The 15311-nt window shown below is 51.5% G+C and overlaps 7 protein-coding genes across 7 annotated transcripts; 4 read left to right on the top strand and 3 right to left on the bottom strand.

Annotated features, from left to right (window-relative positions):
- Positions 1-468: 468 nt before the first annotated feature.
- Positions 469-1917, top strand: CAT1 (catalase A; the record flags this gene model as incomplete). The annotated part of the gene is made up of 1 exon (XM_018858763.1): positions 469-1917. One exon carries the CDS (start codon positions 469-471, stop codon positions 1915-1917), a length of 1449 nt encoding a protein of 482 aa, XP_018712850.1.
- A 1760-nt stretch (positions 1918-3677) lies between these two features.
- On the top strand, positions 3678-4253 carry METBIDRAFT_39288 (uncharacterized protein; the record flags this gene model as incomplete). The annotated part of the gene is made up of 1 exon (XM_018857123.1): positions 3678-4253. One exon carries the CDS (start codon positions 3678-3680, stop codon positions 4251-4253), a length of 576 nt encoding a protein of 191 aa, XP_018712849.1.
- Positions 4254-6223: 1970 nt separating this feature from the next.
- On the bottom strand, positions 6224-8704 carry METBIDRAFT_151904 (uncharacterized protein). The gene has a single exon (XM_018854574.1). It carries the CDS (start codon positions 8535-8537, stop codon positions 6558-6560), a length of 1980 nt encoding a protein of 659 aa, XP_018712848.1. The 5' UTR covers positions 8538-8704; the 3' UTR covers positions 6224-6557.
- Positions 8705-9891: 1187 nt separating this feature from the next.
- Positions 9892-10552, bottom strand: METBIDRAFT_31267 (uncharacterized protein). Its single transcript, XM_018855822.1, has one exon. The coding sequence runs from the start codon at positions 10503-10505 to the stop codon at positions 10230-10232; it is 276 nt and encodes a 91-aa protein (XP_018712847.1). The 5' UTR covers positions 10506-10552; the 3' UTR covers positions 9892-10229.
- Positions 10553-10967: 415 nt separating this feature from the next.
- Positions 10968-11740, top strand: METBIDRAFT_151865 (uncharacterized protein). Its single transcript, XM_018854573.1, has one exon. It carries the CDS (start codon positions 11259-11261, stop codon positions 11541-11543), a length of 285 nt encoding a protein of 94 aa, XP_018712846.1. The 5' UTR covers positions 10968-11258; the 3' UTR covers positions 11544-11740.
- A 258-nt stretch (positions 11741-11998) lies between these two features.
- On the top strand, positions 11999-12520 carry METBIDRAFT_39128 (uncharacterized protein; the record flags this gene model as incomplete). Its single annotated transcript, XM_018857095.1, has 1 exon — positions 11999-12520. One exon carries the CDS (start codon positions 11999-12001, stop codon positions 12518-12520), a length of 522 nt encoding a protein of 173 aa, XP_018712845.1.
- A 2313-nt stretch (positions 12521-14833) lies between these two features.
- METBIDRAFT_77778 (uncharacterized protein) lies at positions 14834-15223 on the bottom strand (the record flags this gene model as incomplete). Its single annotated transcript, XM_018858762.1, has 1 exon — positions 14834-15223. One exon carries the CDS (start codon positions 15221-15223, stop codon positions 14834-14836), a length of 390 nt encoding a protein of 129 aa, XP_018712844.1.
- Between the last annotated feature and the right edge of the window lie 88 nt (positions 15224-15311).

The following is a 15311-nucleotide window of genomic DNA, read 5'->3' as shown; positions in this document are numbered from 1 at the left end:
CCCCCCCCATCTGCCCCCAATCTCCCCTCATCTCCCAACCTCCCCCTCTGCTCGTTCTCTACTTTTCGCAGCCCGCATGGAACCCCGCGCTCAGGGCCTCGCCCTAGAAACATGACAAATCTGCCCACCTGGCCCGACGCTTGCTGCCGCGCGGCGCGACGCACATGCATGTCTCACCAGCGGAGAACGCCGGTGAGTAAGCGCGCGCTGCTATTGGCCCTGGCCCGCAGGCCGCGGCTTACTAACCGCGGGGCCTGGATTCCCACCCCGCAATCTGGCGCCAGGCCCACGGCTGCCGTTCGGCCATATATAAAGCGGCGGGGGCCCCCGGTTTTCTGGCCCTAAATCTCATTATTTTCTACCGCACACTGAGGCCCCGACGCACCAGTTCCACCACCCAGTAAAACACCACACTTCCAAACCACACCACACCACCACACCAGCCCCGGCCCAGCTCCTCTTCCAACCATGGCACCTGTATACACCAACACCAACGGCTGCCCCGTGCCCGACCCCATGGCGTCCCAGAGAATCGGCAAGCACGGCCCCTTGTTGTTGCAGGACTTCAACTTCATCGACTCCATTGCCCACTTCGACAGGGAGAGAATCCCCGAGCGTGTCGTGCACGCCAAGGGCTCCGGCGCCTACGGTGTGTTCGAGGTGACGGACGACATTTCCGACATCTGCTCGTCCAAGTTCTTGGACACCGTCGGCAAGAAGACCAAGGTGGTGACGCGTTTCTCCACCGTGGGCGGCGAGTCTGGCTCCGCCGACACCGCCAGAGACCCCCGTGGCTTCTCCGTCAAGTTCTACACGGAGGAGGGCAACTTGGACTTTGTGTACAACAACACGCCGGTGTTCTTCCTCCGCGACCCCACCAAGTTCCCCCACTTCATCCACACGCAGAAGAGACACCCCCAGACCCACTTGAAGGACGCCAACATGTTCTGGGACTACTTGTGCAGCAACGAGGAGTCCGCGCACCAGGTGATGATCTTGTTCTCGGACCGCGGCACGCCCCGCTCGTACCGCGAGATGCACGGCTACTCGGGCCACACCTACAAGTGGTCCACCAAGAACGGCGACTGGCACTACGTGCAGGTGCACTTGAAGAGTGACCAGGGCTTCAAGACGCTCACCAACGAGGAGGCCGGCGCTTTGGCCGGCTCCAACCCGGACTACGCGCAGGAGGACTTGTTCAAGGAGATCGCCAAGGGCAATCACCCCTCGTGGACCTGCTACATTCAGACCATGACGGCCGAGCAGGCCAAGCACGTGGACTTCTCCGTCTTCGACTTGACCAAGGTCTGGCCCCAGAAGGACTTCCCCTTGCGCCGCTTCGGCAAGATCACTTTGAACGAGAACCCTAAGAACTACTTTGCCGAGGTGGAGCAGGTGGCCTTCTCGCCATCGCACTCCGTGCCCTACATGGAGCCCTCGGCCGACCCCGTCTTGCAGTCCCGTTTGTTCTCCTACCCGGACACGCACAGACACAGATTGGGCACCAACTATCAGCAGATCCCAGTCAACTGCCCCGTGACTGGGGCCTTCCACCCACACATCAGAGACGGCGCCATGCTGGTCAACGGCAACATGGGCAGCACGCCCAACTACTACTCTGCCGCCAACAACTTTGCCACGGAAAGATTCAGTCTTCAAGAAGACCAGGAGGTCTGGGAGGGCGCCGCCTGTCCTTTCCACTGGAAGGCCACGGACGCCGAATTCAAGCAAGCCACTGACTTGTGGCACGTTTTGGCCAGAACCCCAGGCCAGCAGGAGAACTTGGCCCACAATGTTGTCGCCCATGCCTCGGCGGCCGATGTGCCTATCCAAGACAGAGTCGTGGCCTACTTCACCAAGGTGCACCCTGACTTGGGACAAGCCATCAAGAAGGGTCTTGAGGAGTCGCGCAAGTGAGTGCGGGATGATGCTTTTGGTTAACGATGCCTTTTTTTGAATTGTGTTCGCAAGGCCAACATTCTATATGAGGAAATACCAAACCTAACGAAATATCAAATGTGTACGTGGGAATCTTGAACATCAGGGAATGGCAAGCGTGATTGAATATCACGGTGTCCTTAGTCTGTTGGCCCGTGGGTCTCGAATGTGACTACAATGAATAACCCCGACAATTCCGATATATTTATAAATTATAAAAACTAAACACCCGTCATCGCATTCTGGACAGATACATCAGACGAGAGATGAGCAGAGGCTTAAAGCTTGGTGGTGTTGCAAGAAACGCATTCACATCCAGACCCACATTTGCAGATGGACAGCAGAGAGCCACAGCAGCTTTGATTCTTGTTGATTTTAGCAGCAGCAGTAACAGGCGTGATGGGTGCAGGTGCAGAAACGGTGTTTTTGGAACAGCAAGACATTTGAAAGATATATGGGAATGAGGTTTGAAATTTGATGGGATGGATTTGAAAATCCCATTTGTGGATTGTAGATTCTACTTATCACTTTTACCGCGATAAGTGTCGGATCCAGCTGCCACTTTGGGTGCGTGTTTGCGCCAGAGGTGCGGATTCGATATCCCGATCTAGAAGATTTCTGCACGTGACGCGCGTCACGTGATAACTTGATCAAGGAAACCGTGCGCGTGGATAGGCAGACGTCATGTGGTAAATCAGCTGACCAAACATCACCTGACCAGTCGTCATCTGACCAGACATCACCCAACTACTCCCTGGTCATGCATCACCTGACCTGGCATCACCTAACCTGGCATCACCTGACCTGGCATCACCTAACCTGGCATCACCTGACCTGGCATCACCTAACCTGGCATCACCTGACCTGGCATCACCTAATTATTCCCTGGCTATATGTATGACCTGACCAAAACCGGCTAGTTCAGATTCATTCTATTTTCACTTCTGCCCGCGATGTTGCCCATCACGTGACTCCTGGTGGCCCGATTAGTTGTCGGTCTCGTGTCTCGCACAAAAATGCAGCACAGCCTGGGGATGACAGGGCTGAGGAGGTCTTTAAAACCAAGCCCTGTTTTCGAGGGCTAAAAATAGCCCGCGTCTATGAACTTCTAGATGAATAGCTAGCTTCTTGGCACTTTGGCCGTACTTGTCCTTGCGCATGATTACCTGTCAGGTTGCTTAGTTGATACTCATGGAAGACTAAATATAACATTGCTTGTTTGGCTTGAGTAGGTTGCTCTGAGCGCTACTCTTGCAATCACACTTTTATTTTCTGAACTAAGCAGCAATGAGTCCCCCTTGCAGCACGTGATCCAGGCTGCCCCAAAACGCTGTGCCACGATTGAAAATATATATTTTGCGCTTTTCGCCAACGTTCTCTAAAAAGTGTGTGATGGTCCCAGCCAGCCAGGCCCAGTCACACGTAAACAGCCTGTGTGCAGTCCGCACGTTGTTTTTGCGGCCGCGATCCGACCACAGCCGAAGTTCCAGGCTGTTCCGTCATACCGGATCCTTCAAGATGCACATGTGGGGTAGCATATATATTTCGGCGACTCCCGGGCTGATGTGTGGGCCGATTTTCTTTTTCTAGCATTTAAGTATCAGTTTCCCGGTTCAATTATTGACAGCCAGTATTTCTGAGCACTCTCAAACTTGCCGTACCTTACAGTCTACCACTAGATAACTTTGCAATCAATCGAATCCGCAAATCTACACGCAAACCAAATATACGACACAAACATGAATATTCTTTCGGACGTCGGTAACATCATCAACACCATCACTTCAGCCGGCGACGCCATTGGCAACCAGATCACATCGGGTGCAGTTTCCGTCTTTGGGGAGGTGACTTCCGAGGGCGGGCAGATCGCAACCAGAGTCACCGGGGGTGCGGTTTCGGTGTTTGACCAGGTGACTTCCGGCGCGGTTGCAGGCGCGCAAACCGTGACCTCGGTTTTCGAGAGCAATGGCCAGAGGTTCACCTCGGTCATCGTGGGCGTCGCGACCAGCGCGGCCTCTGACGTGCGCTCCGACATTGCGCAGGCACAGTCCGGCCTCAATAGTGTCACCTCGCAGGGGAACAGCGACATTTTCAACACCGTATCTGCTCTGGACGCAGCCTCCGCCTTGACCGGCGGCTCCACCATCACTACCATGAGAAGCTCCTCCACTACCGCTTCTAGTTCTGGATCCGGCACAAGTACCGCCACATCGTCGAGTCTGGACTCTGGCGCGGAGCATGCTGCGGGCGGCTCGTGGAAAAAGGGCTTGTTGGTGGCTGGTATGGTTGGTCTCACGTGCATCGGTGCCATGTAAGATAGTGTTGTAATATAAAATATTGAAGTACTTTGTTGCGATGTATCAATTGGCGGTACGCCAATTTCTGGGTCACACAGTTGTTGACTGTGATTGTGGCTCGAGTTGCACTTACCCTTACACTGGAAATTCCATATCCTCTGTATGAGGCCGGGATGATTTTTTATATGGAGACTGGCTTTTCCTTGAGTTGCAACTTGACGTCGGTTTTTGAATTATAACAGGGCATCATTTGTTCCTAAACCATAACAAGATACGTTTGTTCCTAAACTATAACAAGACATCGTTTGTTCCTGAATTGTAACAGGACCTCGTTTGTTTCAAATTAGAACAGGCCTATTACACGGCTCATGCCATTGATTGATGCCTTATTGGTATGACTGCCCCTATTCAAGATTTGTCACAGATGGATTCCACTGCTGTGGCCTCAACCCGGCAGATGAAAGTGCCGGTACTTTAGAGCACTCCTTAGTCTCCTCCGAATTAACTCGCGTCCGTGGCACCACTTAAATATTTCCTGAGACATTCTTTCGGTTTTCTGGTCACTAGAGCAAATTCACCTCCAAGGATTCATATCAGGTATCAGAGGTTCTAAGAAACTTTTGCAGGGCCAAGCTCATGTCAAACCGAAACGCCATGTATGCCTCACAGACATCCTTTCACAAGAGCTTCTGGATTCATCCAACTTGTGGATCTGCTTTCAAAAGACTTGAAAGAAGGAACGGTATCCATTTCGTAGAATCGATTGAAACGTTTTTCGAGGCTAGATGATAGTTGCAATATGTTCTATTCTCAGCTTCAAGAACTCGTCCAAAACTTGGGAACTGCAGCTGATATCAATACGATTTGATCGGACCAACCGGAGTTCTCACACGCCGCAAATCCCCCACGAACCATTCTTCTTAACGAAAGCTGTCGGTGTCTTTTGCTACTATGGCCCACCAATGAGAAGTTTCTGAAAGTACTTACCCTCAATTCCTCAGAAGTATAGTTCCGAAGCTTTGGCAGGTACTCCATCTTACTGCACAGTTGGCTCTGGAAAAGATCTGAGGCCAAGAGGGTTCAATTTCTAACATGGAACAGCCGGCGAACCTCACTCAAAATTGGACATGTTCTTGTACACTCTTGGAAATGGTCACCAATTTCTGAAACTGCCAAACAAACAGCCTCCAGCTCAGACACCTCCAATATAAAACGAGGTATTTCCGGCTATTTTTCTTCCAAACGGCTTTGTTCTTTTGGTGCTTCTCGTGTCGAGTCTGGCAGGGGTAGAATACTTTGCGGTCAGGACACCAAGCGTCGGGATTTTGGATTTTGAAATTAACGCTAAGGAAATCCTGGAGTGAACACTCGGGGTTCACGGCTCGAGGTCACTGTTATAGCTCGAAGCATATCTAGCACAGAAGTGAAGCGTGTAAAAAGTCGCCTCTTGGGGAATGAATGCGTCATCTTATATTGGCCAACATGTGACCAGTACGCAACAAAGGGCAGGCGAGTGAAATGCTCGAGATTGGGCTCAGAGTTGGAGCATCTGGACTTTTCTGAGCTTTTTTGGGCGGCGCCTACGCATGCTTCTGGCTGCCGAAGGCTAACTTGGAAGAGCATGAGGGAAGACTTCAAAGCGCATTGAACCATTCATTTTTCACAAGGTAGGCTCGGGTGCCGGTGACTGTGTGAGGAGCCCGTTATTGCATCTGCAAAGATTCAGCTGGGTGCACTAGATATAACATCCAAACCATAAGTCATCTTATGACCAGCAACAATCACAGCGAACAGTTGCATCGAACTTTGGTGGCTACCAAGAAACAGCGACACCGGACTCCCCTATTGAAAGAATCTTGAACTCAAATTGCTCTTCCCTTTGCTGCATGTTGGACATTGCATCCTAAAATGCTCACGTCTGAGCCATTCTGTTGCGCCAGTCTCTGTTACAGCTGGTGAAGGAAACATCAAATCACACAAACCAACTCCATTGCTTTGACCATAGCCATGACAGGTTCGCATATCTAGCCTTGTTGCTGTCATCACTTATTTAGCCTTGCTGCTGTCGTCAGCTGACAAGACACGTGGAGACCATTTCTAGCTTGTTGGCTCATGAACAACGGTATACAAGTAAGAGGAGCACATGAGGTAGTGGACAAAAAAAAGAGAGGCCAATATCTCAAACACTCGGTGCTCACTTGAAACCCGAGCTTGTAGCTGCATTAAAGGCACGCATGGGGCAGCAGTAGAAAAGTCATTGGGGATTGTCTAATCGTGTGTGGTACATCAGAAGTCGATTCGGAGTGTTACGGAGCGCCGATTCTAGAGAAACAACTCACCACTGATCTTCCTCGGTCTTATCTCGAAGTTGGGTTTCCGTGCTACGGGAGGAGGCACTTTCTTTGGCTTGACAGGCAACATGCCCGTAGCACCACTTATAGGTGCCGCCACGCCCAGTGGTGGTTGGGTGTTCTCAGAAATGACCTTCTTCCCTGTATTCATAATGGCTTCCTTTTGGCTGGGCATTGTTGCCGTTGGTGCAAGACCCAGCACTCGCGGGTTCGACAAATTATCCAGGGGCGGCTTCGAGCCCTGTTTGGGGAGTTTCCGCTTGGGGCCTCGGGCACGAGACTTGTTTGGGTGGGCAAGTTTCTGGCCGTTTTCCGGTACAGTGCTTGCCCTTTGTAAATCGGGGACTGGCTTAGTCTTTGTCAGTGTGCTCACAGAAGGCTCTGTCTGCGCCCGGATGATACTGGCAAGATGCGCTTGGAAATCCACGGGTTGCGGGTGCAGAAATGCGGGGTCTGCCGGCCCATATTTGACAGTCCCAGGAACCGCTGCGGGCTGGGATTTGGTGGGGCGCTCAAACGAAGGCTTGGTGGTGCTTCCGTTTCCGAGGTTGGGCATTTCCCCAATGGTCCCCATCTGCCCGTTCCTTCCCATCTGCCCGTTCCTTCCTATATCCCCATTCCTTCCTGTGCCCCCATTCCTTCCTGTGCCCCCATTCGGTCCGATGCTGTCGTTTGCCCTTGCAGACGTCTTTGGCTTGGGCCGCAATGCCTGGAGTCTTTGAAGCGCCTCCGGTACGCATTCGGGCTCAGGGTGTTTTGGCGGCAGTTTGCGGAGATTCCCCCGTGCAAGCATCGCCTCGGGCTCGTGGAGCAAGGCCTTTGGTTTCAAAGGTTTCAAGGGCCTCAAGCCGTGCGGCGTTTCGGGGCCTGGCCGGGCAGCGGCCGCAGGAGTCGTGCCGGTTTCGGAGGCGCCGTCCGGCACCGGGCTTTCTGGCCGTGTCCTTCCGGCCGGCCGAGCTTTTGTGGGCGAGAGGCGCCGGATCTGGTCTTTTAAAAGCTCGGTGTCGTTACTCTCGAACGAGCGGAGCGTGGGTTTAAGCGGCCTGGCCGGCATAGCGGGCTTCAAGGCCGGGTTCCAGATGGGCGTAGCCGAATCCGGCTGCCGCCCTGCATGTGAAACGGGGGTGGCCGCCGCCAGAGGAGCAGGGCGGGGCGTGGTTCTGTTCTCGATGTCGCCGAATGTCGCGATTCCGGCCGGCCGCTGCTCCGGCGGCGTGCTGCTGTTTCGGGTAGCCACAAACGCGGAATCACGGCCGTGTTCAGTGGGCTGGCCGGCCTTCGAGAACGGCGCCGCAGACCCTCTGCTTGCCACCGGACGTAGAAGCCCGGGGAACGGCTGGTCACGTGCCGCCGGGACTGCCCGGGGCCGGCGCTGTGTCTGTGTTTCCGTGCCGGAGAGGCCGGAGGGCTTGTGGGGCCGCAGTGGTGTTTTGGGCTGGTCGGATGGTCCCGGCTGGTCGGATGGTCCCGGCTGGTCGGATGTTGTGGGCGATTCGGGCCCCCCAGACAGCTCCGGGACACGCAAATGCTCAGGCTTGCGCGGCGGCCTCTGCGGAAAGGCCGGGGCACGGTGCGGCGGCACGGCGGCGGCGTTTTGCGGCCGTTTTTCGCCGTTTGGGCCGTGTGGGTCGTCCGGCAGGCCCTTCGGCGCGCGGTTTTCGGTGCTGGCGTCCGTTTTTCGCCACGGGGTCGGCGCAGGCGGCCTCTGGGCGCCTCCGGGCACGGGCGGGCCGCGGCCGGCGCGGTTGAACGAGAGCTGGCTGACTCCAAAGTCGCCGGACGCACACCAATCCGGCCCGTCGGGCGGCACGCTGTGGCGGGGCGCGGCGACGTGCGCCTGGAGACTGCGGCGTGTTTTCTGGTTCTCCTTCAAGCGGTCCTGCGAGAGCTGGGAGATTTTCGAGAGAAAGTCGTCCACTTTCTGCGACGACGGCGACACGTTGGATGCCATTTCGGGGCGTCTGTGGGGGCGCAGGTCGGGGCGTGCAAGCAGCGGAACCGGCGTTGCTTCAGGCCGGGTTTTGGTGTTGAGGGCGTCCGCAGTGTCTTTTTATTAAAAAAAAGGGGGCCGGCGATGTTGTATGCGCCAGGAAGGCCCGGTGAAATGTCTATGATTCTGGTCTGGTGAGAATGGGCGGTGTGCAAGACCAGGCACAGGCGGGCCGCGGCGGATTGGCGGGTTTCGGGGTTCTGCGGGGGCTCCAGAACAAACGGCCATCCAAGAAGCGCCAGGACCTGGTGTTTGTGTCCAAGTGGGGCTTCTGAGGAAGAAAGGGAAGAAAGAATGGATGGATCTTTGGGCGCAGATAGTGAGGCCGCGAGTGCGCGTCCAGGTTTGGCCCTGCGGTCTGCACCGATAAGCCGGCCGGGTCTACGAATCTCTTTTTCGGGGCTTTTGCGGCGCAAGCTGTGGGGGTGTTTCGGGGTGTTTTGGGGTGTTTCGGGGTGTTTTGGGGTGTTTTGGGGTGTTTTTTTGTTTTATGTGGTGTGATTGGCTTGGCCGGGCGAGGATTGCAAAGGGCTCCAGTCTCCGTTGGATGAGTGCTCGTGCCTCGAGAGTCCCGACTCCAAACAGCCAAAAACACCGTCGTCCTAGGGCTCGGGAAAAACTGTTCTAGATATAGTGAATCTATAGAAAAAAAAGGAGAAAAGAGTCTGTGTTCTGGTGAGAGATGGAACTGAGGCTCGGAACTGAGGCTCGTATGGCCCCGGTCTATCTTGTGTAGGATGCTGGCGCTTTTGTCGTGTCAAGTCACAGTACATCACGGGGCGTTTTTGCTGGTATCGCCAATTCTTGTAGCCTAGCCATCATGAGGAGAAGAGACCAGAGTATCCGGACTTGAGGCGGGAGGGGCTTGGTTTTACATGTGAGCGATTGGTACCAAGAATGCAGTGTAGTGTGAGGCACCGTCTGAGATCGTGCCTTTGCTATGGTAGCTCAAGGTTATTTGGTGCAATGTAGGAGACTTATGGCTCACTGGTAGTCCATTCATGATGGGCATTTTTGGGGCCTTTTTCCTTGTATCCTTATATGGATTATATTGACCTTACAGTGACGTTTTATGGACCTTATAGTAGAAAGCGGGCCTCGTAAATGATCTCGTCTGGATCCTTCTTATAGTGGATCCTCCTTACAGTGGACCTTATGCTGGACCTTATATGGACCTCATCATGGACCCTATGGTGGACCTCATTGAGTCATCATAATGGACTTTATAGTGGGCCTCATAGCGGGCATTAAAGCTGACCTCATAATGGACCTCGTAATGGACCTTGTATGGACCTCTTTATGTACCTCCAATTATAATGGACTTCATAATAGACCTAATATATGTACCCAATAATTGTTTTTCACAATGGACCTCATACTGGACCAAATGTTCTTCACAACTGACATCATGATGTACCCCATAATACACCTCATCGTGGACCTGATAAATGCTCCAAATAAATTCACCTAATAAATGTACCTCATAAATGTACCTCACAGTGTACCACTTAACGTACCTACTAAATGTAGCTCACAATAGACCTCATAATGGACCTCGCTATGAACTTCATGATAGACTTCAGTTTCATTCATAAAGAACCTTCCTCATACTGGACCCAATAATGGGCCTTATAATGGACCTGGTGGTGGACCCTATATTTCAAACCAAGGCCGAGTAATTAGGTAACCGTGTGCCATCTGCCGCGTGTAAGCCATATTCAAGCCAAAACGTGCTGTATGCGTGTACTTCCCCTCGCATGAGAGGAGATCGAATAAAAACCACCTCATAAACTTGGCTTTTTGCTGACCGTACTCAACATTCTGATGTACTGCAAGTTTGTGTACATCTTCATGCCAAATGGTCTCGAGATGAGGGTTTTCCACTCGCACAGATTCCATATCAAGAAGGTCCTGATAGAAACCAAGCATGTTTATAGTGGACCTTATAGTGGGCCTCTTCAGGGGCCCGATGAACGTAACTGAGAAATGTGCTTCATCAATGGACCACATAGTGGGCCCAATTATGTACTTCACATCGACATCATGATGGATCTCATAATGGTCCTCGCAGTGGACCTCAAACCTCGTAGTGTGCCCCATATCTCGTAGTGGACTTCATACCTCGTAGTGGACCTCATACCTCATCGTGGTCCTTATAATAACCTCATCATGGACCTCATAATGTACCACATTATGCCTTATAGCGGGCCTTATAGCGGGCCTTATAGCGGGCCTTATAGCGGGCCTTATAGCGGGCCTCAAAATAGGCATTATAGCTGATCTCGTAATGGACCTCGGAATGGACCTCCAAAAATAATGCACTTCATAATAGACCTAATAAATGTACCTAAAAGTCAATGGACCCCATACTGTACGTCATAACTCATTCGCAAAGGACCTCGTAGTGGACCTCAGAATCTAATAAATGCTCCGAATAAACTTAACTAATAAATGTGCTCCTTAAATGGACCGCATAGTGGACCTAATCAATGTACTTCACATAGACATCGTGATGGACCTCATAACGGACGTTATTATGGGCCTCGATACACACCTCATATTAGGCCTCATAATAGACCTCATAATTCATCCATGAAGGACCTCATGCTGGACCTCATACTGGACCTCATAATGAACCTGATAAATCTACCTAATAGACATAACTAATAAAGGTACCATATAATGTACCTAGTAAATGGACCTCACGGTGGACCTTCTAATGGACCTTATAATGGACCTCATGCTGGACCCTATAATCCTTCCATAAAGGACCTCATACTAGTCCTAATAAAGGTACCTCCTTCTGACTTCCACGATTTATACACAAAAGATCATGAGATCTCGCCCATACAGACACCCACAGAAACCATCATGTGGCTGGCCTGGGATATCGTCTTAATCGCGATGCCCTCATATACCGACCAAATCAATCACAGTGCGCAGGCCGTGGCCATCAATACAAACTAGGTATTTTGGATCCCCGTGATTCTTTCCAGCCCAGAACAAGAACAGAAAAGCAATTGGCCATACAGACTGGCCATACGCATTAAAATTGCAACTGGCCACATGGACCCAAAATGCACCCTTCGTGGTATCCCGTTTCCTCTCGCCGCAGTCTCTGGCTAATAAACTGGGTGCGAGGCTGCGACATCGCCGCGGCCTTCTAGAAACAACCGTTCTTTCTTCGACAACTCTCGTCAACCCGGAACCTCGTCCCGTTCAAGGCAGGAGAGAAAACGCAGCAAGGAAACGCAAAACTTCAAAACACTGAACTTCAAAAAGCAGAACTTCAAACCACTGAACATCAAAACACAAAAACATCAAAACACCGAACATCAAAAAGCATATACCTAGGCTCAGCACCGCACAGCCTGTCTTAGCCAGTAGCACCCTATATACTATATACGTCAACTGCCGCCAAAATGTCGACAGCCCCAAAAACGCCGACTGCTGCAAAAACGACTGCCGCCAAATCGGCCTCGGTGCTCTTTGTGTCCTTGGTCTCTCGAGACGACAAGCCGCTCTACATCCAGAGTTTTGAGGGCGCCGAAAACGCCCATGCCCTGCCCCAGCACGCCGGCCAGTTCCTCAAATACAACTTCCTATCACACATGGCACTTGACGTCTTTGCGTCGCCCATGTCACTCCACTTGCGCGAGCAGCAGGAAGACCACGACGGCGTCTTGCTTCTTTTCATCCAGGACGACGTCTATGTGTACGGCATGGAAACCAACAATGGCTTGAAGGTGGTGGTGGGCGCCAGCAACGAGATCGGCGCCCGCCCGGCTTTGCGCCTGCTTTTTCTGCGCATCCACAGGGCCTATTTGAAGACAGTCTGCAACCCTTTCACGGACGTTTCCAGTGCTGGCGATTGTGAGCAGATGCTCCACACCCCTGCGTTTGAGCGGCGCATGCATGCACTTGTGGGGGACTGGGAAAAGTAGGCTGGGTGTTGGTGCCTTTCCCGGCGATTGCAGGGTTTGTACTTGGAGCCTGTGAATCTCCGGCAACATCCGAGGGGCGGGTTTGGGCCTGCTGTTGTTGCTCAGACACAGCGCACATTGGCTGAGTATTGGGTGACGGCTCAAAGAACGATTGGTATTTGGAAAGTGATTGGTATTTGGAACAATCGGTATTTGGAAAGTGATTGGTATTTGGAACAATCGATATTTAGAAAGTGATTGGTATTTGGAAAGTGATTGGTATTTGGAACGACGGGTGTTTGGAAAATTACCGGTATTTGGAATGACCGGTATTTGAAAAACGATCGGCATTTGAAAATTACCGGTATTTGCAATGACCGGTGTTTGGAACAACCGGTATTTGGAAGACAACTGGTATTTGAAAACAACTTGTATTTGAAAACAACTGGTATCTGGAAAACAACTGGTATCTGGAAAACGACCGGTATGTGGAAAACAACCGGTATGCCGGCTGGAAAATCGAGCTCCCAAAGTTGACCTAAAATGTGTTTCCTCCTGAACTGGCGATGCCACTAGACAACAGTCTACAAGAGGGGATAGAGGCTACCTTACGTAAACAGCTGAAACATCCCGGGAATCTGAGGCCCAATAGTGACTATTGCTTGAAAACTAAGCTACAAACTTCGAAAACACCTCTTTCTGTGAAGCTGGTGCCGTCTCTGGCCAGTGATCCAAATATCCAGATCAAGGGTGTTTCGACGACAACCACATGTGCGTGACGAGTAGACGTTGTGTCTATACTATGCGGCGGTGCCAATTATAAAAGGGCTAGTCGTCTAACAATAAGTGAATTGCCTTTTGCACAATACATCTGAGTATGGCTCTTATCTTACTTGACCAAGCAAAATTTAATTGCAATTTTCCAGTTGCAATTAGATCTGAGGGAATATTTCGTCGAACTAGCTGATCAGTTGATTCATATACTGCCGGTGTATACTCTTCATTTTTACGTCCTAGACAGTATCGATTCAACTGATTTTAGTCTCTGCTATTGGCAATTGAATATTCCATCTCATCCTCAACTAATGCTTGAAGTTAGAGATCCTTTTTCAAAAACACTAGAAGACAGTGGGGACAACGCAAGTCGTTACATTCAAAAGAGGCCCTGGAAAATCGGCAGAGGATTAAACAGGCAGAATGGCAAATGGTCAGGTGCAACAAGAATTAAATGTTTCTACTTCTCAGATTCAGTTGCGGGCCAATCGAATTACAATATCGTCGAGATAATTGAACCTGATGAAGAGACGATTGATGTTAGTCACTTACACACAACTCCACTGACCCGGGAATTCATGTACTTGATTAGCCGGTAGCGTCGAGACTTCGCTTGGAGTTGGGTATGGACCCACGGTTTAAGAGGCGGGATAATCCCATCGATTCTGGTATTTATCCGGCCCAGAACAAAAGATATGCAAGGTTTCAGCAGATTGCGTTCTTTCAACGTATTTCCGCATCAGGGGGATACATTTACTAAATTAAAAGAGAATGAAGACGATGAAGCTGCGGCAGCAGAGAACTCCTTTTGGAAGGCCGGTCTTTGCGGCGATTCCTGGGTGTTGTGAGAGGACGGGGCGTTTGAAATGTCAGTTTGGGGTTTGTCTTCCATTTTCTTCGCACACGGCATTGGTCCTTCTGGTTTGGACATGACGTTTTTCCAAACAGCCAGAATCAACAAATCACCATGAATCAAAAACTTGATGGTGAAAGAAGACTCCATGACTCAGCGAGACTCCATGGTCCACCACCCATCCAACATACACAGTGAGCTCACTTCATAGATCCAGTCATAAATACATACCTTGAGCAACAAGAACCTCAGTTTGGGCGGCACCTGGACCTAGATTCAAGTTAGGTAAGCTGAAATAACATACAAACAAGACCAAGACCACACAGTCCATGTGGTCTGAGACCTGTCTCACGGGCGTAGGCTCAAATGACAATCACCTGTTTTCTGGTTTGGCCTCATTTTACCTGCCACTTGTCGGTTGCTTCACATACAACCCCCAGGGTGTTCTCAGTCTGATGCAACGCTTTCACTGCCGACATACCAACTGACCGCAAAGCCTCGTCTTTTGAAAAACACACTTCTTTGGCCAGTCCCAGCGAGACTTACTCAAACACAGAAAAACATCCGTTTGCACATTATGCGCTAGCGAGCCCTTTCCCAATCTCACATTGCACCCAAGGCACCACGTTCATCCGCTTGCTCTAAGCTCCAAAATCTCAGCACACATCATTCTAGCAGGCCTCACCTCAACACCACATTGGCATTCCTCACTTCAACACCACATTGGCACCCCTCAAACTCAAGTATTCCTGGTCAAACCCGGGGGACATGTGCCGGATCACCTCTTGATATATCTCGACATTGTGGAACCGGAGCTGGCTCAGCGGCGCCCGGTATTTGCCCTCGAGACCCGTGATATCACAGTAGTGTTTCTTGGGCCGGAGACTCGGCGGCGCCGAAATCAGCAAGAATGTGGGCGTGTCGATTCCTAGTTTCTTGCTCTGGAGATACCGGAGCTCGTCGGCCATGAGCTGCTTGCCCGTTTTAAACCTGCGGTTAGCCGCTTTTGGTCGGTCTGGGTTTTGCTTGAAGCAGTGCAGCTTGGTGGTTATGTACGAAAGCTCTAGCGCCTTCAGCTCTGGCTTTTCGCTTGTCATGGTACAGCGTGGGGAGAGACCAGATATGGGTATACAGCGTAGTGCGAGCACCGTGTCCCCTCTTTCGATTCCAGCAGCAAGGTGTCAC

The sequence above is a fragment of the Metschnikowia bicuspidata genome (assembly GCF_001664035.1).
Source record: "Metschnikowia bicuspidata var. bicuspidata NRRL YB-4993 chromosome Unknown METBIscaffold_2, whole genome shotgun sequence".
Lineage (NCBI taxonomy): Eukaryota > Fungi > Ascomycota > Pichiomycetes > Serinales > Metschnikowiaceae > Metschnikowia > Metschnikowia bicuspidata.
Note: the sequence above shows the minus strand (reverse complement) of the source record. Positions and strands in the feature narration are given on the sequence as shown.